Below are 23,028 nucleotides of genomic sequence, written 5' to 3' on the forward strand. Positions count from 1 at the left end.
TGAATGTACTGTTTCTGATTACACTATACATAAGATTTCACATTTCTGTTTGTTCTTTTGAACAAACTGATATATTACTGATATATTTTAAAGGCAGAATTGTATTTCTATATTATATGGAGTTTTAGAAAATATGACTTCCCCCGTAGTCTAAAATGGTACGGTCCAGGCACACGCGACCCCTTTCCAAACCAAACCAAGCGATGTTCTTCATCGTATTTCGCATCTGGAAAAGAAGTTATCCAAAGACCAATTTACCAAAGACCAATTTTAAGGAAGCAGTGATTGATCGAGCGAAAGAGGGCTGGAAAAACAAGGCGAAAGGAGGGCGGGGGTCTCGAAAGAAGAACATTTCTTCCCACCCCACCCCACCCTCGTACCGTTGCCCTTTTAAAGCTCCTCCCTTCCTTCTCCCCTGCTCACTTCGCAGGGCTTTGATTGATTGAGCTGCAGTTGCTACGTTGGAAGCTTTGGGGGGAGGTCCTATTGGGGCTTCCTCCCAGGCAGATCGCCAGAAGGTGGGCCTAAAAGGAGGGCGCCACTTCCTGCCTGAAAATGAATGAGTCCGCGGGGAAGGAGGCAGTTCCCCTTTCATCTGAACAGTTGATCCAAAAGAAAACCCAGCTCTTTTTCTACCTAGGCGAAAAATAGCAACGATTTGTACGGAGAACCACCTTTGTTCTGCGGTTCTGAACAATCTGCCACACCTCGAAGTTGCCTTTGCTGCTTGATTCTTATTCCAGGCGGCGCGATCACGGCAATCGTGGGCTCTTGAGCTGATCATTGCTTCTCCACCCCCTCCTCTGTCTCGCGATTTCTCTCTTGCAAGATCCGGGTTGTTGCTGATCTCTACGGCGTAACTGGAATGGTTTCTGCGGGTGAGTCTGCATTTTAAAATCGCAACCTAAGGATCTAATACCGACTAACAAGGAAAGGAGCTTAAACGGAATTGGCAAAGATTTTTCTGCTGCTGAGTCACCCATCAATACCATGGGAAACATTTCATCCAATATCTCTGCCTTTCAGTCTCTGCACATTGTCATGTTGGGTCTGGATTCTGCAGGCAAAACCACGGTGCTCTACAGGCTTAAATTCAACGAATTTGTCAATACGGTGCCTACCATTGGCTTCAACACTGAAAAAATCAAGCTAAGCAATGGAACTGCAAAGGGCATCAGCTGCCATTTTTGGGATGTAGGTGGGCAAGAGAAACTGAGGCCTCTGTGGAAATCCTATAGTCGTTGCACTGATGGTATCATTTATGTGGTGGACTCTGTTGATGTGGACAGGCTAGAAGAAGCCAAAACAGAGCTGCACAAAGTCACCAAGTTTGCAGAGAATCAAGGCACTCCCTTATTAGTGATTGCCAACAAGCAAGACCTGCCAAAATCTTTGCCTGTGGCAGAAATAGAAAAACAGTTGGCTCTTCATGAGCTAACTCCATCCACTACTTACCATATACAACCAGCCTGTGCGATCATTGGTGAGGGTCTCACAGAAGGTATGGACAAACTGTACGAGATGATTCTCAAGCGCAGAAAATCCTTAAAGCAGAAAAGGAAACGATAGGCAAGAAGAAAGTGCATTCCATTAGATCATAGTATGACTTACTAGTTTGAAGTATTAGTTAAGGATGCCGGTGTTTATATTATTTTCCATAGTATCACAGAGTCCTTCAAATATGCTGATTTTTTTACAAGTTCAGATGATAACATTGTGCTGACTACCATTTGGGATGCTGGTCAGATCTATGCATGCCAGCCTATCACTTCCATCCTGCTCTCAGGCCCCATGAGCCAGTGGGATAAGAGAAGGCCTCTTCATAATATTCTAGCAGGACTAGAAGGCAGAAACTTTTCCTATCAGTTGCTTCTGACCTTGTGAACTACAAATATGCAAGACGCTTCCCTAATTCTTTGGACAATTCCTATGAGTGGGAGAGAAAAATCGTAAAGCTTGATGTGTCAGGGCAGGTCCCTGTTCCATTCAAATTAAGATTTGTGCTGCCATCTCAGGATGTTACTACATGGTGATGTGTGTGCATGAAGATCTAGACATTGCTCGATGGGAAAAATGCTGTGATTAAGGGGAAATGTGCATTAAAAATACAGCTTTTATATGAACCACTTGTGGAAAACTTTCTCAGCCCTACAACAAAGTTACCAAGATGTTTATGATCTGTTGTTGTGTGTGGCTGTTACCAAGATCAGCAAGTATGAAATTGCTGAACAAATGAGGCTGGGCTACTTCCTGGAGTAATTTTTATGTGTTTGGAGGGAAGTAACCTATGTTCCCTGTCATTTCAGTTGAGTGTAAGGATATACATAGTGGGTGGACTGTTCTTTTCTTTTTTTTTCTGTATTGTCTTTTGGATGGGTTTTTAAAATTGGTAAAGAGGGCTGTGTATGTTATGTATTCCTATATTAAAGAACTAAGTTGGTGTGTTGATGCACTTGAATTAAAAAAACTGCTTGGATCATTTGTGACCAGTAGCTGCCTCTTGGTGCTACTTTAAGCAACATTAGAAAATGTTATCTTTTCATAAGTCTACGCACTGTAGCAATAACCACTAAACAACTTTTTTAAAAATACCATGTCTTTGTAACATTGAACTGTGGACATATTGTATTTCTAACATTTAATCCAATCAAACAATGTAACTCATAATTTAATTTATTACTTTATAATTTGATGGCTTTTATAATCCAAAGGATTGCAACTGTGAATAGCAGTGAAGGAAAATTCAGATTTGTCTGATTTGGTATAGAAAATTAAAGATATAGAACCAAAAGGACATTCTAAACTTTCAGCTGAGAAAAATCCCCAGTCTAATAAATTAACCTTCCTGTTTAAATCCATGGTTCATTGTTATGATTGTCAAGAATATAGTAAGAGGCAGACATTAACAACACAATGTTAATATTAATTTTAAAAGTACAGGGAAATTGGCATTCTTTATGAATACTTGCAGTAATAATGCAATCTGTACTTGTCTACCCAGTTGAATTATATCCAATTACATACATTTATTAGGAATTAACTCTTTTATGTTATTATATAATAAAAGCAAACCTCATTTATGGTATTTATATGTGAATAAGGATGCATATCAAGCTCTAAAGCTAAAGTCTTACATAGGCTTATTTGGGAGCAAGACCTATTGAACATGGACTTGGTTTTAATTGAGTCAGTAATATTGACCTCCTTGGAAGAAAACCCATATCTAAAGAATATAGAATTGTGCAGAGAGATGATATCCCAAAAGTAAAATAAAGAGTTTGACAACTTTAATTCTTCAGCTAATTGTAAAGTCTTTGTGACAGAAAGGTCCAATCTCTTATTTTAGAGTTACATCCATGATTCAGTTTCTAAGAGGTGGATTAGCTACTTTTTGATGAAATCATGTGCGTTCTAGAAAGAGCAACAGAAAAATGTAAGCTTATATTTGACAACACATTCCAATCAGTTGATTTTCTATTAATTCTTTTAGGCAACCCTTTTTTAAGAATGCAAAGACCTCTCTCCTCTTCCAGCTATATTGTATCAGATTATTATGAGAAACCAGAACTACTGCCACTTTTTTCTCTGCATTTTTATATTTACTACAGCTTTAGTTACTGAATATTTGCAATGCAGCTGTAAACAGTACAGGAGTCCTGCCATGACATTGGCATCTGCTGCAATTCAATTTCTTTACATGCTTGAGGAATTTATTTACATGAATGGAGACTTGTTCACTAATCCCCAGAGTGGGCTGGTCCCATTGTTTAAAGTATTGCTTTTTAATTGGTTAATTTCTTCCACTTACAATTCTCAGGCATGTTTGTTACCTCATACCTGAAAAAGAAAGAGAAATAATATATTTAATCCAATTTTGAAGCCAAATGCTGTCAGTTTTACAATATGGTTTAGGAATTGCTGTTCATAATCAAATTGTATCAGAAGGCAGATATGGTTTTGGATTCTTTTTCATTCACAAAATGTATTTCTTGCAAATAATTAAAAAAACAAGTTTATTCTGCTTTGTCAGATCAAGTTGTACAGGTGTTAAATTAACGCAGTTAGGTCTTGCCAGGCATACTAGGTGTTAAATATGCCAGTGTCTTTAGTGGATTAATTTTGGTAGCAAAGAAATTTTGATCATTTTGAGTTACACACAGTTAGAAACACTGCCATGCATATTATTTTTAAAGTCAGACTTTCTTCTACTGTTCAAAAATAATCCTGGCTAGTATCTTCATGAATTATCTGAGCAAAAGAGAATACCTGAAGATATATGATGGTTTAAAATGTTGCTTTTAAAATATTGCGTAAGTCTCATTTCTAAGGCAGATTTGTCCTAGTTTAAGTATTTTGTTCTCTTTAATAATGTTTGGAGAATGTTATCAAATACTACAAGACACTAGTCTCATTTTCTTCATGATACACCAATTAAAGTATTCCAACAAAACATTTCTGGATAGTGTTGTTTTCATTGTACTGTACTTTGGTCCTATTATCTTATTTTTGTAATGCATGCAAGAATCTGCAAACCCAAAATCATTTAATGAACTAAAAACATTGAACTATAACAGAGGAAGATTCCTTAACACAAATAGCTTTTTGGTCTTGCCTTGTCCCTCCCACAAGGTTTCTGAAGATAAACCTCAGTTTTGGGCTTTGTATACTAAGCTAAGCCAAAGCAAACCACATTAGTGTGCAATGTGAATACTTTCAAAGAAAAATATTCACTCTGAATTATTTGTGAAATGTTTGACTATTCAGGTTTTAAAATCCTGAAACACTTTGTTGAACTTTTACAGAAAACTAACTACACTTCAGTTAAGTCCAAGCGTTAATTTAAAATATGACTAGTATTAAAGGTCGAATAACATTTTGCATAAGAATAATGTTATCTTCAAAGAGGAAACGGGGACTTAGTTTTACTTTTTTTCCAAATTAAAATTATATCACCAAATATTTCAAAAGACATGCATCCTACATCTATATTTACAGATACAACCAAACTGGAACTGATTTTTGATTTTCTAGTGTAATTTGCAATCTTAAGATTTCCTGCTACAGCCTATTCAAATAATACCCCAGTCTTGAGTTCAGCCAATATTAGTTTCCCCTTCTGCTTAGGTGTATCATCTAATACTGTGATGGCGAACCTATGTCATGCCTGCCAGAGGGGGCACACAGAGTCCTCTCTGTGGGCATGTGAGCTGTTACCCAATTGAGCTCCACTGCATGTGCACCTACGCTTCCTGTCAGCCAGCTGATTTTTGGATCTCTGCCATGCATGCAGGAAGCATGCATGCATTTGCGGGGGGGGTTGTGCGTGCATGCATAGGGGCAGGGGGGAGCATGGGGGGTGCCGCATGCCTCCCCGTGCCCCATTTTTGGGTGTTTTCAGGGAGGCCTGCTAGACCCAAAATGGGCCGTGGTATGTGTGTGGGGGGGAGAGATTTTTGTGGGGGGGTCCTTCAAGCACTCTGAGCTTGTTTTCTTGCAGATGTTTTATTATCAAATTAGGTAATCAGTGCTATAAGGGTATGGAATTTGCTCTTATTTTATATACTAGTGGTTTGCCTTATTAGTGTTGGTAGGACTGTTCTTGGTAATTCCTTGATTAGGCTGCTGTTTACTGTTAGTTTGTTTGGCAGAGTTGTTAGTTCCTTGATTAGGGTATTGTTTACCAAGTGATTATTGGTATAGAGCAGGGGTGTCAAGGCCCAGGGGCCTGCAGGGTTTCTTAGATCTGGTGCATGGGGCTGCCCTGGAAACAAGGAAGGACTGGCCAACAGTGCTTCTGCTAGCGAAAACTGAGCTCAGGAGGGCTGTGTGCAGCCCTCTCAAGCTCCGTTGTTGTTGGCAGAGGGTTGCAGGAGGCCATCACAGCTGAAATGGAGCTCGGAGGTCCTGTTTTTGCTGGCAGAGTGCTTAGGCCTCCACAGGTGGCCCTGATACGAGTGACATAGAGCTGGCTACGCCCACCCTCGCCACGCCCACCCCAGCTCCCCTAAGTCAAACACAGCCCTGATGCGGCCCTCAATGAAGTGAAGTTTGACACCCCTGCTATAGAGTTAATCTTGGTGTTAATCTCTGCTCCTATGGTTTTTGATTGCTAGTGAGGTGCTGTTTTGGTCTTTTTGTTTCTTTTTTGGCTTTTTTGTCTGTTGAATAGAATAGGAATAGGAAGGAATAGAATAGAATAGAATAGAATAGAATAGAATTCTTTATTGGTCAACTGATTGGACACACAAGGAATTTGTCTTTGGTGCATTTGCTCTCAGTGTACTTAAAGAATAAGTACACTTATTCATCAAGAATAAAAAGATACAACACTTATTGATAGTCAAGGTTACTAATAAGTTATCAAATCATACTAGGAAACAATAAAAACAATATAAATTGAGAGATACAAGCAACATGGTTATAGTCAAAAGTGGGGAGAGAGAGATACTAGGAAGAAAGAGAAGAATAATAGTAATACATTCTTGGTAAATTGTTGACAGTGTTGTGGGAATTAGTTGTTAAACAGAGTGATGGCATTCAGTGAAAAAACTGTCCTTTGTCTAGTTGTTCTGGTGTGCAGTGGCCTATAGCGTTTTGAGGGTAGAAGTTGAAACAATTTATGTCCAGGATGTGAGGGGTCTGTAGATATTTTCACAGCCCTTTTTTTGACTCACGCAGTGTACTGGTCCTCAATGGAAGGCAGTAGCAATTGTTTTTTCTGCAATTCTAATTATCTGTTGAAGTCTATATTTGTCTTGTTTGGTTGCAAAGCCAAACCAGACAGTTATGGAGGTGCAGATGACAGTTATGGAGGTAGAGATGACTATTGTGGACTCAGTAATTCCTCTGTAGAACTGAATCAGCAGCTCTTTGGGCAGTTTGAGCTTTCTGAGTTGGCGCAGAAAGAACATTCTTTGTTGTGCTTTTTTGATGATGTTTTTGATGTTAAGTGTCCATTTTAAGTCTTGAGATATGATAGAACCTAGAAACTTGAAGATCTCTACTGTTGATACTGTGTTGTGGTATCTTGAGTGATCTATACAGTAGATGTTGTTTATCTCTGTGTGCCTGTTGATGACTGATTTGTCTGCCTGCTAGGCTTCTCTAGTATTTTTGGACTTGGCTTGGTCTAGAATGCTCAGTTTCTCAGTTGACTGAGAATTCCTGGAAGCCTGGTTTGATGTTACCTTGTTGGGTAATGAAATGTCTGCAAGAAAACATCCAAACTTAGGCTGCTCAAGGAGAGCACAAGGACCCCAAAGTCCTTGAATATTCTCTTCCATTGGGATATATATATGCATGTTTCTGCATACAGTACGCTGTTCTAACACATAGGATTTTAGACAAATATAATTAGAAATAAATTGAATTCATATTATAACTTATTTAATTTATAATTATCATTTTATTAGATAATACATTTTCTTACCATTACTTTCTATTGCGGCAATAAACCAGATTCAACATACTTTAAGAATTTTGTTATGTAGATGTGCCATGTATTATACATTCAGCCTAAATATTGGGGCCCATCCTAGTTTTATATGTTTTAATGTTATTTAAAACATCTCCTTCAGGCCATGTACTTTGTTTTGGAAAATAATTCAAGAGAAAAGTAAATATTGAAATTGTATTTGTGACAAGTGTTCCTTAACAATATATTTTACTGCTAGAAAAATTATTTACAAAGTTTGTTTGCAAGCCAGGAATAAAGCAACACATGCAGTTGCTTGAATCAGAGGGGAAGTTTATTCTGAGAGCATAATACATAAAAGTCAGTTGTCAAAGGTGGCCATGAATTTTTTTTTTTTTTAATGGTTTTATTAGAATTTGTAGGCCGCCCTTTTCCCTGAGGGGACTCAGGGCGGCTCACACGAAACCGGGAAGGGGGAATACAGACATTAAGATACAACATATAATAAAATAGTAGGCAACATACATTCATCATTCGGGAGGGGTAGCTATCCTTATCCCCAGGCCTGACGGGCGAGCCAGTTCTTCAAGGCTATGCGGAAGGCTTGGACGGTGGAGAGGGTACGAATCTCCACGGGGAGCTCGTTCCAAAGGGTCGGGGCAACTGCTGAGAAGGCCCTCCTCCTTGTAGTTGCCAGCCGACACTGGCTGGCTGATGGAATGCGGAGGAGGCCTAATCTATGGGATCTTATTGGTCGCAGGGATGTAATTGGCAGAAGGCGGTCTCTCAAGTATCCAGATCCACTGCCATGTAGGGCTTTATGGGTGACTAATAGCACCTTGAAGCGCATTGAATTGAATTTCTCTCAATATAATAATGTAATGCCTTTGTTCCATGGAAGCACATCCTCTAGGAATTTTGAGAAAATTACCTAGGTGGTTTTCCAGGAAGTATTAATTTCACATTATGTACTCTATGAGCTATGGTTCCTGCTTGTTTACAGTTGTTGATTAGAAATGGTGATCTCTTCAAGTGAAAAACCTTTTTTGTTATTTGATCAAAGGGATCTCAAGATACAGTAGGTCTCAGGCAGGTAAGAATGTTCACCTGATTACATTTCAGCAGTTTCCTGTTGTACTTCGATCTTTGTCTAAAGCCTATTCTAATTTGTGATTTTAAAGCTTTTATCTTTTTATTTTGTTGGAAAAGATGTGTAGTGTTTTCCGCAGTAATCCTCATAGGAGTCTTAGGAGTCTTCCTATTCTTTCCCATAGGAAGAAACATACATATGAGAACTTTTTTCAACTGCGGGTACATTTATATTTATCTGAGATAAACATGGATTAATAATGGGAATGAGCAATTCAATGATCAGAATTTAGTTGTCAGAATTTAATATTTTTTATGCCAAATTTCAGCTTCTTCCTTTGAAAATGGAAAAAGGAAGACTGAGGCCCCATCTGTACGACTTCTTTGACATGTTCGCCTTCTACTCTACAGCTAGCAAGAAATCATGCCTCATTACACTTACATCTTTACACCTATTCCTAACAGGAACTTCTGACATACAGTTTTAGGGGGCAACATTATAAAGCTGTTACTGGTGGTGTCCGTGGCTGAAATTCTAGTATTATCCACTACCAACAAATACATGAAAAGCCAGCTCCAACTGGTAAGCACAACATTGATTACAGGTAGTCCTTGACTTACAACTACAATTGAGCCCAAAATTTCTGTTCCTAAGCAAGGCAGTTATGGTGAGTTTTGCCCCATTTTATGACTTTTCTTGCCATAATTGATAAGTCACTGGAGTTGTTAGATTAGTAACATAATTGTTAATCTGAATCTGGCTTCCCCATTGACTTTGCTTGTCAGACTATCAGAAAAGGTGATCACATAACCCCAGGACACTGCAACTGTCATAAATACATGGCATTTGCCAAGCATCCCTGGGAACTGTCTTTCCCAGCAGGCTGACCATCCTCTTGAGCGCTTCCCTTTCATGCAGGACACGCGTGCTCACCACCTCCTGGGCACTCACCCAGGTGGCAGGGTGGTATCTCATTGGCCGCACAGGTCAGATCTAAGGCTGATCATGTGCCAGCCTTGATGGCCACTCTTTCTCCTCCTCACCAAGTTCTGACCTATGCGTGAGTGTACGTTTTTCATTCCCAGATCTTCGAATAGCTTGAGATTCACCAGTGGCACTGAGCACGGGCTGATTGCTGCTAGAATTTGGCGGAGAGAAGGGAAGGAGTGCCTGGCTGTGGTTTTTGATTTTGGGGGGCCGGGGGAAGAAAGTCATTCAGGCATCTCAAGGCGGGGTGGGGAGCACGCAGACTGGAAATGGGCAAAGAGAACAGGGCAGCTCCCACTCATTTGCGATTCATAGGTGTGGGATGGGGGGCAAGTAAGCAAACCATTTTTTTCTGTTTCTTCTTTTTTAATTTGCCACAGCTTCTTCTGGGCCTCTTTGCAGCTTTGGATGTCATTTGTCCCAAATTCAAGTTGGGGTGGGGACTGGGGGAGAAAATTGAAATCGGGGAACAGGAAGGAACAGGAATCTTGTGGAAGGGGATGTCTGTATATATTTGGGGAGGGAATTGGAATACGCAGCTGGGGGAGAGGAATTGGCGACTAATGAAATGGAAAATGGTAATTTTTTAAAAAAAGTGGCCAGGAGAGCAGGTTGTAAGATTTCAGAGTCTTTAACTGTCAAGTGATGATTTCTTCACCTTACTTCCTCCTGCCCCCCCGTCTCCAAACACAAGACTTTCTGTCAAAAGAACCAAGAAGTTTGCTCTGCTCCAGAAGGCGCTGCAACTTGTTTCTTGCTTGAAGTTTCTGGCCCCGAGTTCAGGTCAGCTCCAGACTGTGGCCAGAGTGGCTGTGGGTGGGGGTGAATTGCATGCTGCATTGTATTGTATTGTTCTGTTTTTTATTTTTTTAATCTTATTTTGTTTTATTTATTTATTTATTTATTTATTTTAAAATGCTCCACATGTTGTTTAGCTAGCCTTTTGAGTTTTATGGACATTGGGTTTGGCTGGCTGTCTCTCACTAAAGCCGGGAGGAAATCTAGGCACAAGATTACAGAGCATAAAAATGTGGTTTTAAGTTGCTCAGAATTGAACGGCAGGGAAAGACACCTGAATCCAAAGCAGTGGCACTTGAGTTATGAGTTATGAAAGTTTATTTATATGCCGCCCTTTTCCCTGGGGGGACTCAGGGCGGCTTACAACTCAAGGGGAGGGGAAAACAAACATTTAACACATAAGAACAATACATAATTAAAAAACACAACATTCATACCATTCGGGTGGGTTACAGTCTTTAGCCCCAGGCCTGACGGGATAGCCAGATTTTAAGGGCTGTGCGGAAGGTCTGGAGGGTGGTGAGGGTACGAATCTCCACGGGGAGATCGTTCCAAAGGGTCGGAACTACTACCGAGAAGGCTCTCCTCCGCGTGGTTGCCAGTCGACACTGACCGGCAGATGGAACTCGGAGGAGGCCTAATCTATGTGATCTAATTGGCCGCGTGGAGGTAATTGGCAGTAGGCGGTCTCTCAAGTACCCAGATCCACTACCATGAAGGGCTTTATGGGTGACAAGTAGCACCTTGAAGCACCCGGAGATCGACGGGTAGCCAGTGCAGCTCGCGGAGGATAGGTGTTATGTGGGTGAACCGAGGTGCACCCACAATCGCTCACGCGGCCGCATTCTGGATTAGCTGAAGTCGCCGGATACTCTTCAAGGGCAGCCCCATGTAGAGCACATTGCAGTACTCCAGCCTAGAGATCACAAGGGCATGAGTGACTGTTGTGAGGGCCTCCCGGTTCAGGTAGGGGCGCAACTGGTGCACCAGGCGAACCTGGGCAAATGCCCCCCTGGTCACAGCTGACAAATGGTGGTCAAAAGTCAGCTGTGAGTCCAGGAGGACTCCCAAGTTGCGGACCCTGTCTGAGGGGTGTAGTGTTTGACCCCCCAGCCTGAGAGATGGGACACTTGCCAAATTAGTGGGAGGGAAACACAACAGCCACTCGGTCTTATCTGGGTTGAGCACAAGCTTGTTAGCCCTCATCCAGTCCCTAACAGCTTCAAGGCCCTGGTTCATCACGTCCACCGCTTCATTGAGTTGGCACGGGGCGGACAGATACAACTGAGTATCGTCCGCATACTGGTGGTATCTTATCCCGTGCCGCCGAATGATCTCGCCCAGCGGTTTCATGTAGATGTACTTCAACCCTTAAATGTGGTGGGCACTTTGGTTGATTTTAGTGGGATTCCTTCCCATGCAGAGCAGTTTTGCAATAGGAAAATTAGAGGTTTCGCTCCAGCAGAGCTTCCTGCTCCCTCCCCCTTCCGACGTCTATGGCCTCTATCAAGCTTCATCTGTGCTTCTCCCTTCAGCTGCGTTTTCCAAGGATGGAGCAGTTCTTTGCAAAATGCTTAATTTTAATTGTTCTTGGCTGGCTGGAGGTGGAGTAGATCATTTTGCCAAGGTTTTGGCAATTCCATCCCCCATCCTTCCCCTCTCCTTAAGATAGGAAAGAGGCAAACTTTCTCATTGCCAGTGTTGGTCTCCTTTTGTTGTGGTGTTTGTTGTTGTGTTAATGCTTCCCGTGCGACATTTCTCTGGTTCTTGTTTAAGGTCAAGATAATTGTAAGCGGCAGCTTTTTGCTCTGTCCTCCCAGACCGCGGCTTTCTTTGCTTTTCTGCCCTCTCTGCATGGTTCTCCTGTTCTCCAGCTGTTAACAAGTGAAGCGGTAGCTTCATCTGATTTGATCCATGGGAAAGAATGAAAGTTGATTTCTTTCTGCAGTAAGGTCCAAGTTTAAAAGATTAGTCTCCCTTTTGCCATTCACTTAAGTAAGGAATGGCTAAGACTTATCATGGCTTTTTTCTTTTGCCCTCTCTTGTTTAATTCTTTCTTTTCCTCTTTCCCTGTTTTAAATTCCTTCCTTCCCTCAGAATGCAGTCAGTTTGCGGGCTGAGTGCATTCTGAGCACCCCTGGCTGCTAGTCTCTCCCCCTCTCCTCATCCCTTCCTGGAGCATGGAGGAAGAAAGGAGATGGGAATGAAAATCAAGGAAACAGGGGTGGGAGGAAGGAAGGAGATGGAAATGAGAAGGGAGGCAGGGAAAGAGAGAGGGAAAGAGGAAGGAAGGAAAGAAAGACAACTTGGTTGGAGATGCCCTAGTTCACACAGTTCTGTATCAATCCATTGAGTTCTGGATCCATTGAGACTTGGGCTCAAAGGAGAAAGCAATTTTGTATTCTGTTTTGTCGCAAACAGGACTTTATTGGCAATCCAAGTTAACATTAGTATTCTTGAATTGTGAGCTCTTAGGAAAGTATTCCCTCCTTGTGTGTTGCAAACAGCCATTTCCAGTGGGGAGAACAGGACAAAGCAGAGTGGGGCGGGGGGAATATTTCTCTTTGCTATATTTCCAGTCTGAATTAGACTATGGCAGGGTCCATTCAGGAGAGCCCTTTTAAGGATTATGTGTTCTGACCCCCTCCTCTGTCCAGTAATGGCTGCCGAAACAAGCTTAACTGGAATGTACTTTAATAGCAAGAAACCAAAACCTCGGTGGCTGAAAGCCAAGCATAACAAACAGATAAGGACCTTGGCAGCAACTCAGACAAACTCGGGCAGCAATAAACACAGATAAGGCTTGGCAGCAATCCAGCCTGCCAAGCTCACACAGTTCTCCAACATTCGATTCTGTGTTGACTTCTGCAAAGAGGGGTGTGTGCAAAAGTAGCTTTTTATAGTCTGGAGAGGAGCCTAATGACCACCAGCGGAGCGCAATTACCTCCTGTAATTGCGTAATGGTTCCTGACGCCTAGTAGCTCTTCGATGGCATGCATCCAGGAACAACTCACTACTGGCCTCCGGCTCACTCTCCCTTGTCTCCTCCCCACTGGTCCAAGGCTCAGGTGCCTCCTGGTGACCAACCAGCCTCTCTGCGCCCTGCTTGGAGTTGGAACCCTGTCCAGGGTCCTCCACATCCTCCAGAGCTGACTCATAGGGCCCCTAGCTGTCAGAGTCTGGTGGCAGCTCCAATGGCTCCTGCTGGGCCACAACAATTATGTATTAATAGAAAAGCAACTAACTTGCCTCTGTTCCTAAATGCTAAAGCTGTTGCATATAAAAAACAGAAAAGCTTTGATCAACTGCCATCATTTTGACAGTTTTGCTGTACTGTTCTGTCTGTACACCCCCACTAAATGCAAGCATAATCTGAGCCTGGTTTGTTCTCATTCTTTTCAGTAGCCACAAACTACTAACAAAAGTAGTTGACCACAAGACAAGGAGGCATCAAGCATCCAAGAAGGGTTAGGAAAGGTGAAAGGGACAGAGGAAAGACAAAGAAAAAGAAGGAAAGAGGGGAAGACAGCAAGGAAGGAAAAAGAAGGAAAGAGGGAAAGGAAGTGAAAGAATGAAGAGGGAAGGAAAAAGGAAGGAGGGAGAGAGATTATAATGAGAGGGAGAGAAGGTCTGAGGGAAGTCCTGCCTTAGCAGTAGCCCTGCTGCCCTTTTGCCATCCCCTTGTCTCCTCCTCCTGTCCTCTCCTGGTGGGTCTCCCCTCCTATCGTTGAGGATACTTTGGTTACAAAGCTGGGTCTCCTCGCACGGAGAGGGAGTGGGCTTCCTGCTGACCCACACATTTTGCCGTCCTGGATACACCATGAGGAATATGGCCAAGGAGAGCGAGCACAGGAGCAGTAGCCTTGAGTAAGCACAGCCAGGCGCCCCCTTGGTGAAGCATGGCTGGGCTTGGCTGTAAGGTCCCAAGGCCCTTACAGGGCTGACTGGGGGCATACCCATCACTACCCAGGGCTCCAGGAAGCCTGCACCCCCATATGGGGGTGCTCCGCATGGCCTGAGAGGGACTGCAAGGCTCCTCTGGTGTACAAGGGTCTGGTGTTTGCCAGTGGTGGGTTTCAAGTTTTTTTAGAACCTCTTCTGTAGGTGTGGCCTGCTTTGTGGGAGTGGCTTGCCGGCCATGTGACCGTGTGGGAATGGCTTGCTGTCCATGTGACTGAGTGGGAGTGGTTTGGCAGTCATGTGACTGGGTGGCCTTGGCCAACTTGCAAAATGTGGTGAAACTCACTTAACAACGTTCTTGCTTAGCAATCAAAATGTGGGCTCAGAAACTCTGGCATTTGAAAAAAACAACCCAAGGGTGTTCAAACTTGACAGCTTTAAGACTTGTGGACTTCAACTCCCAGAATTCCTCCTTCAGTTATGTTGTCTCAGAAACTCTGGCATTTGAAGCCTGCAAGTCTTAAAGCTGTCAAGTTACAAGACCTTTGCACCCCTAGCCCTTTAGAAAAAAACCCCCAGGGGTGTTCAAACTTGACAGCTTTAAGACTTGTGGACTTCAACTCCCAGAATTCCTCCTCTCGCTCTTCATCTTGATGATGTGTGGACGGGCAGGGGGAGGGAGCTGGAACTAGTTCTAAATGGCATTGTAGATTTGTGGAACCTCTTCTATAGAAGAGGTTAGAATTGGCAGGAACCTACCCCTGGTGCTTGCCCAGTTCTCATTTTTCCTCCACTGGAAACAATAGATTCCCCCAACCCTTCCCAGGCTACCACAGGCATCCCCTGACACAAGCGATGTTGACCTGACCACACACACCAAAGTAATACCACCATGCCCCCCACCCCCACCCGAAGTCAACCCTGATGCAGTCTTCAATGAAATTGAGTTTGACACCCCTGGCCTAAGTTATTCAGTATTGTTGACAGTGTGATGACACACCATAGCAACAGCTAGCATTAAAAAGGGATGTTGAGGTCGTCTTATTGATCCCAAGAACCATCGCCATGGCCAAAATTACACCAGATAAGAAAACTCTAAACTCCTTTCTCAATCAACAGCCACAACTAGCATTAAAAAGGGCCGTTGGAGTTTTGTTTGGTTCTAAGAACCATCACTATAACCAAAATTATGCCAAGCCCGAAAACTATAAAATGTATTATAAACCAACAGCCACATCTAGCATTAAAATGGGTTGTTAAGGTTTTCTCTGGTTCTAAGAAGCATTGTCATTGTTAAAATTAACCTGGTATAATTTTGGTCATGGCAATGTTTCTTAGAACCAGAAAGAAACCCGCAAACCATAGGTTTTTCGTGTTCCCTAATATATGGCATCCAGTCCCAGGTACCTCATCATGACCAGGTGGGCCGTGACAGCATAGGTGAGGGCATTAGGAGGCAGGGGTGCAGTCTGTGCACACATGTGTGATTGTATAATACCTTCTCCAAGTTTCACCACACTGCCCAGGAATCCTTTGGACTTCAAATCCCATCCACCAGCCAGCAATTGTCCCTTTTGCATGAGAGGCTGAGGTAGCTCTCCACAACCCACTGCAAAGGTTCAGATTTTAAGTTATCTATATTACCTTTGCAAAGGTGCTTTGAGGACAGAGTTTAGAGGGAGACATTGGGATGCTTTGAATAACAAGCCCATCAGCCATCTCCAGGGTGGAGGTGTTGATAGGGATCATCCTTCTTGCAAAAGAGCAAGAAGTTGAACCCCCTCAAAATACTCATTGTTTTAAAAAAATCTGAAAATTTAATAAATAAAAAAATAAAATTTTGATCGTGTGTGTGTGTGTGTGTGTGTGTGTGTGTGTGTGTGTGTGTGTGTGTGTATGTATGTATGTATGTATGTATGTATGTATGTATGTATGTATGTATGCTGGTCTTGTTGTATTTGGGTCTTTTCCCGTATAAGCTTTAAGCCAAAAACACCAGCCTCTTTTCCCATGTAAGATTGAGATTGTCTTGGCAACGTTTCGGTGAGGTCTCACTCGCCATCTTCAGGTTGGGTTTGGGGCTTAAAGCGTGGTCAGAGCTGCCGTCTTTCTATAAATCTTGGTGGAGGTGTGTGGAGTGCTGGCTTTGTTTCAGTAAGTGGAATGATTGGTCGTGTGGCTGTATCATGATTGGTAGATTGGTGCTGGCTGTGTGTCTGTTGTTGTTTTGTGTTGTAATGGCCTGGGTGGTGGGTGGGGCTTGTTTGTTGACTAGGGCTGGTTTCTAGATGTCTGGTAGGTGGGAGGTATCATCATGTTTATTCATGTTGTGGGGGTGTTTCTCTATTTCGATAGCTTCCATAATTATTCTCTTGTTGAAGTATTCAGTTTTGGAGATTAACCTGGTTCCTTCAAAATTAATTTCATGTCCTGTAGCTTTAAGGTGCTGGAAAAGGGAGGAAGTTTTTTCTTTCTTTTTTACTGCGTTCTTGTGTTCTGCGATGTGTAAGGTGACCAGATTTTCAGATTGGTAAAGAGGGACACCATTGACCGGAGGGGGGGGGGGGGCTTGATTAAAAATTTTATACGGAGCAACAAAAATTTTCATACGACGCAAAAATAGTATCGTAATATTTTTTTATTTCAACATAACTACAATTTACAAATATAAATTGTAACTGTTGCCAAACATCAAAATTTTGATCACGTGACCATGAGGATGCTGCAACGGTCGCTAAGTGTGAAAATGGTCGCTAAGTGTGAAAAATTGTCATCAGTCACTTTTTTCAATGACATTGTAAATTTGGTCACTAAGCCCATTATATCACCTTTCTTGCCACAGTTCTTAAGTGAATAACTGCAGCTGGTATTTTGTATTTTGGATAGAATCTTTTTTAAAATAGTCTAAGACCATTTAAAAAAAGAATCCACACAGAATAAATTGAAGTAAAACATTTCAAACTATTCCACACAGAATAAATTTAAGTAAAACTATTTTTAAAAATTCTAGGCACAATATATTTCAAAGTATTGTGCATAAAATTTTTAAAAATGGTTTCACTTCAATTTATTTTGGATAGAATCTTTTTTTAAATAGTCTAAGACAATTTTAAAAAAGAATCCACACAGAATAAAACTATTTTAAAAAATCCTATGCACAATAAATAAAATATTATTTTAAAATATATTAAAAAAATAAAAGAAAAAAACCCAGCTCACTTACCAGCAGGCAGGCACTCCAAGTCAATCCAGAATGATGTAGATGTTAATAAAAAGAACTGAGCAAATTAAAATGGTGAAATTAGTCAGGGAAATATTTTTCAAAGAAACTTTGCCACCATTTTTTCCACACGAGCCGACCTCCAACCTCCATGCCCCTCCCCTCCGGGAAATCCAGGAAGGAACACTCGCTACTACTCTAGCCAATGTATTTCCTGGAGCTCTATGGTAGTGGGTCATTTTTTCTTATAAAATGAGGTAAAAGGGCGGGGGGGGTCCGTTTTCTTGCTTTAATGTTTTAATTATATTTTCAATGAAAGCACTGAGACAGAGAGAGAGGTTAGGACAGATTGTCTTTTATCTTGCCCCGGTTAGGATTTCTTAAGCAAATCCACTGGGCTTTCAACATGAAGCCAGAAAATCGGGACTTTTTAAAAACGCCCCGGGAAACGGGACAAATTGTTATAAATCATGACTGTCCCACCAAAATCGGGACGTCTGGTCACCTTAGTGATGCGTGCATTTATTCTCCTGTTCGTTTGTCCTATGTATGTTGCAGGGCAGATTTTGCATGGTATTTCGTAGACTCCTTGGTTTTTTAGATTTTGTCATTGGGGTTTCTTAAGATGTTGGCTATTTTTTGGTCAGTGTTGAAGGCTGTCTTGATATTGTGTTCGTGGAGAATTTTGCTGATTTTATCTGTGGTGCCTTTGATGTAAGGGAGGAGGGAGATGCCATTGTCCTGTTCTGTGTCTCGGCTTTTGGGGGGATTCTCCCTTTGGATTAGGTTGGTAATTGTTTTTCTTTGGAATCCATTACAGATTAATATATTTGTGAGAGTGTGTAATTCAGTTTTCAGGTTGTCTTTGTCAGCTAGGCGTTTGGTTCTGGAGATGTGGGTCTTGGCCACAGAGTTGATTTGTGCAGGGTGGTGATGGGATTGTGCGTTTAAGTAGCGGTTGGTGTGTGTTTTTTTTCTAAGTCTGCAACCTTAGAAACCTTAGAAACACTGAAAGAGCAATTTGGACCTGTTTTCCACAGAAAAGAAAACACCGGGAACCACAAAGCCCTTTTGACATCTAAAATGAAGATAATCCTGTATATATTGTTTTTAACCTTTATATATGTATAAAAAAACTATAGTGTGTTGCATTTATGAAATCAATGAATTGCATTGATTTATGAACTGTGTAAAAACAAATTTTTATTTCTGCATGCAACAAAAACATTTTGAACTCTGTGTGTGTGTCGGTGTCTCTGTTTCTCTCTGTGTGTCTCTGTCTCTATCTCTCTATGTCTTTCTTTGTTTGTATGTGTGTCTCTGTCTCTCTCTGTGTGTCTCTGTCCCTCTCTCTCTCTGTTGTTCTGTGTGTCTCTGTCTCTGTCTCTATCTGTCTCCGTCTCTATCTCTCTCTGTCTTTCTCTGTCTCTGTCTCTCTCTGTCTCTGTCTGTCTGTCTGTCTCTCTGTGTGCATGTGTGTGTCTGTGTCTGTATATCTCTCTCTCTCTCTCTCTCTGTGTGTCTCCTCTCTCTCTCTCTCAGAAAGCTGAGGCTGGGCCGACCCAGCAAGCTCTCCTTGGGGCGCTTCACTACTCCTTTCCTTTCTTCTTGGCAACTTTTCAGACATCTGGCTGGCTGAGGAGTCAGTGCGAGCTGCAGTGGAGGCTTTCCTGAAGATGACCCTCCTTCTTCTCATGCAACCCCTTGGCTGACTGTGGTGGGGCCGTGAGGGCATGCACAAGCGTGGAGACCCTCAAGCGAGCAGCTGGGCTGGGCAAAGCACAGCAAATGCATGTGGGCAGACAGGTTGACTGGCTGATGGGCTAGCGTCTTTGGCAAGGGTGCTCTGGCTTTCTCTGAACCTGACCCCTGGGGTGGGCATGCGAGGTTCGGTGGAGCCAACACCCTTTTCCCGTTGCCATGAGCTTCTTTACTCCTCCAGCAGAGTGGTGCCACTGGTGGCATTGATTGAAAACTGTCCTCCGGGTCACGAAACTCCCCCATGTGAGATTTAAAGCTGCAGCTGGGCACTGCAGGCCCAACCCCCTTTCTGCTGTCCCATCCTCCCAGATCCCATTCCCCCTCCGCTAGCCCTTGTGTTAGTGAGACCAGCATCAGCTACAACCAGGTCGGGCCAGTGTCTGGGGACAGAGAGCTTAGCGACTGAGGCATGCCCAGCACCATCAATGGCCAGAAGAAGCGCCTGCAAGATCCAGCAAGAGATGAGGTGCCGGAGAATCATCCCTGGCCACTTCTCCATCTCCTGCCATCACTCTTACCTTCTCAGGCTAGGTGAGGAGTGACTGGGAGGGGCACCAGCCAGTGGTGGGATTAGCCAATTTTCCGAAGTGCAGAAAAAATTAACTATCAGTTCAGCAGGAAGCTGCAGCAGAGGGGTCAAAAAGCCATATGTGGCTCCAGATCTGCGAGTTACCGGCCCCTGGTATAGGAGATGCTTTAGGCCAGAGGTGTCTAACTTGCCACATCATGTTGCCATCACGTGACATAACATGATGGTTTTTCCCTTCATGGAGCTGGGTGGGTGTGGCTCACGTGCGATGCATCTGGGCCGAGGACCGCCAGTTTGAAACTCCTGTTTTAGACCACAGGTTACATTAGCCAGCTTTGCAGGGTGGGGTCTGATGGGGATTATCTTTCTGGCAATAGGTTGCCCCTCTAGTTGGTGGGTCCTCCCAACCATCAAGCCCTTTTTTTCTGTGTTTTTGTGCTTTGCTTGTATCTTCCGCACCATATTACAATCTTATCAAGCAGCCCTTGATTTTATTTTCTTGTGCAAAAATGAAATTTGTTATTTTTTCCCAATTTCCTTTCCTTTTTTTCTGAAAACAAACAAACAAACCCAGGACTGTTTTGCTTTCTCTGTTTTCTAAGAATTGGGCTTAAATGTTAGAAATAGAAATTGATACATGATGCCTTAGCCCCTTTGAAAATAAAAAAACACCCAAATTTTAAATTGTTTTCTTCATTCTCTATTACAGGAACTATTCTCTTCTCCCCCACCCCCAGTTAAATGTTTTCAAAGGAAGTGCTTGTCCAAAAGTGCAAAATAATAAATGGCTGTCTTGGTTGTGTTCCTTTATTGATGGTTTAAGTGCGGTTTATGGAACTGGTCAGATTTTCTGTCCTTGAATGACAATGAACTGTAATGAAATTACAATATGGGCTACTTTCACAGAGCACCCTGAGCTAGAGATGGGTGACTAATTCCTTGTGTTGGGCAAACCAAGTTATTGATAGAATCAGCTGTTTGTTAGAATAAAGTTGCAGTGGAGAAACTGTGAGGCTACAGAGAAGTTTCCTGAAGAACAGCATGAGTCCAAAAGATCAGAAGACAAAACCTCTGGCCCCAGTGACTGACCCAGATTGGAAACTGTAATCTTTTGGAAATTGCACCACTGTAGGCTTCAGTACTCCTTGCAAATGGATATGCTGGCAGGGTCCTGATCTAGTAAAATCTGGAAGCACAGCCTGTTCCTGTACATGATGAAATGTGTCTCACACACACACACACACACACACACACACACACACACACACACACCCTTCTTAACTTCATAATTCATCTGGTGCTACATAAAAGGGATCTCACAATCTGATAACCTCAGTAAAACTTTCCTTCAGGCTCTGAACATCATTTTCTGGCTTGATTGTCTTTGCAGAAAAGATAGAATACCTAGACAATAACTTAGAACAGATGACCAAGGAGATAGAAGACTGTTAGAGGTAAGGCAACCTCTGTAAACGCTGGACTGCCTGTAGAAGTTTGCAAACCCCAGAAAGTTCTGAAGTTGCTTGCATGTGTGAGGGGGCTGCCGGTCTAGCACTGCTTTCAATTTCCCTGGGTCCATCTTGATTCCTTTGTTTGACACTCAGTTTTGTGGCTAGGAGTTTTTTCCGTACTTGCTGCACTAATTTAAAGTGTTCTTCCAGTGTCTCACTGAATATGAGAATGTCGTCCTGGTGCACTAGGACCTCTTTGTACAGTTGCTCATGTAGCACTTCATTAATTAACTGCATGAAGACAGTGGGGGGGGGGGGGCTTGGAATCCAAATGGCATGACTCTGAACTGGAAGCTACCAGATCAGGGGTGGATTCCTACCCCTGGTTCAGGTTGGTGAGAAAAGATGGGTTCCAGAGCTGACAGCTTATTTCCCTTTATGTAGATGTAGTTTCATTAAGGACTACACATTGAGTGCAATTTGTCAGCCAGTTATGAAACCATGTAGTGGTGATGCTATCTAATCCACATTTTTCTAGATGTCTATAGAGATTCTCGGATATCCAAGTCATGGTTGTCACAAAGGTGCTTTTTCAATAGGCAACTGGACTTTATTTTTCCTTGAAGACGCTTTGTTTCTCATCCAAAATGCTTCTTCAGTTATGTCTGAATGGTGTAGGATGGAAGGATTTATATTTATATTCCTTGCAGTCATCTAGTCATTAGCACTCTTTCTGAGAGTTGTTGAGGTGACTTGAAGGTTTATCCATGCTCTCAGGGTCATCTGAATAGTGCAAATGGGTGTGGAGCCTTCTTGGAACTGTGTCATAAACAGGAGATAGGTGGTGTTATATCCCTTCCACCTCTGTTGAGAAGGGACTGTTCAATCTTAATGTAGATGGCCTCTTTGACCTCTCTTTCAAACCAGTGGTCTTCTCTGTCTATAATGTGGACTTTGCTGTCTTCAAAAGAGTGACATTTTGCTCTTGTTGTATTATGCTACTTGTGCCTTCATAAATTCTGCAACCTCCTCCAATACATCTGTTGGAAACATCCTGAAGAAAACATTCAGCTTTTGCACAGCTCCAACAGAATAAGACAGATTAATTTTACAACTGAGGTTTTGAAAGAGAGAGTGGATCACAAATTCCATGAGCTGAACTCACTTCTACCAACAGAATATTGGAGGAGGTCACAGAATTTATAATGAAAGCATAACTAGCACAACACAATACAACAAGAGCAAAGAACAACAGAAAGGCAAATTTTCTTCCCTACAATTTAGACAAGAAAAAACACACAAATCAGAAGAACTAACCCAGATGAGAGGGGATGATGGCAAAACTAACAAATACATGAGAAATCTGACAGAGCTCATCCAAACAGAAAAGAACGTTTTAGCCAACAGAATCAGCCATCAGGAACAATAAATTGGCACAACCAGAGGTAGAACAATTAAGAGTGGAGATATCTGCAGCCCTTGCCAGTGCCAAAACACCCCCTTCCAACCTCACAGTTCAAGAAAGGAGAGTAGTGACATCCCTAGAAAGAGACCTGCCGGCTGATAAACGAAGATATGCAGGTATCCTGAACACAGATGACTACAATGCCAAAGTGGACACTCTTCTGAAGGATACTGCTACATATGAGAAGAGAGATCCTACCAGTAGTTGTAAGAAAATGGTCATTGATTTCCTGCAACAGCTACTGAAGGACAATGCCAATTAACTACCACCTTTGTCCTGGGGAAACTACTTCATGCATATATGGACTCCTCAAAATCCATAAAGAAGAAAGACCACTCAGACCAATTGTCATCAACTCTGTCACCTACAACATTGTGAAACATCTAAGAAGTTGCACCTTAGAAGTTGCAGAT

General features: G+C 42.4%; 2 protein-coding genes across 2 annotated transcripts in view; one reads left to right on the top strand and one right to left on the bottom strand.

Moving 5' to 3' along the window:
- Nucleotides 1–479: 479 nt before the first annotated feature.
- ARL4C (ARF like GTPase 4C) lies at nt 480–4,431 on the top strand. Its single transcript, XM_014059099.2, has one exon. The coding sequence runs from the start codon at nt 991–993 to the stop codon at nt 1,567–1,569; it is 579 nt and encodes a 192-aa protein (XP_013914574.1). The 5' UTR covers nt 480–990; the 3' UTR covers nt 1,570–4,431.
- A 16,716-nt stretch (nt 4,432–21,147) lies between these two features.
- TRPM8 (transient receptor potential cation channel subfamily M member 8) overlaps nt 21,148–23,028 on the bottom strand; it is a 171,270-nt gene continuing 169,389 nt past the window's right edge. Inside the window, exon 28 of the mRNA XM_087717034.1 lies at nt 21,148–21,441. Within this exon, the coding sequence (XP_087573160.1) occupies nt 21,148–21,441 (294 nt within the window). The remainder of the gene's footprint in view (nt 21,442–23,028) is intronic.

This window comes from Thamnophis sirtalis, unplaced genomic scaffold, assembly GCF_051295495.1.
Source record: "Thamnophis sirtalis isolate CommonGarterSnake01/CBP01778 unplaced genomic scaffold, rThaSir2_p1.2 scaffold_5, whole genome shotgun sequence".
Lineage (NCBI taxonomy): Eukaryota > Metazoa > Chordata > Lepidosauria > Squamata > Natricidae > Thamnophis > Thamnophis sirtalis.

What these genes read in the sequence shown, in the direction of transcription:
- ARL4C (XM_014059099.2), top strand. Translation starts at nt 991, where the DNA reads ATGGGAAACATTTCATCCAATATCTCTGCCTTTCAGTCTCTGCACATT.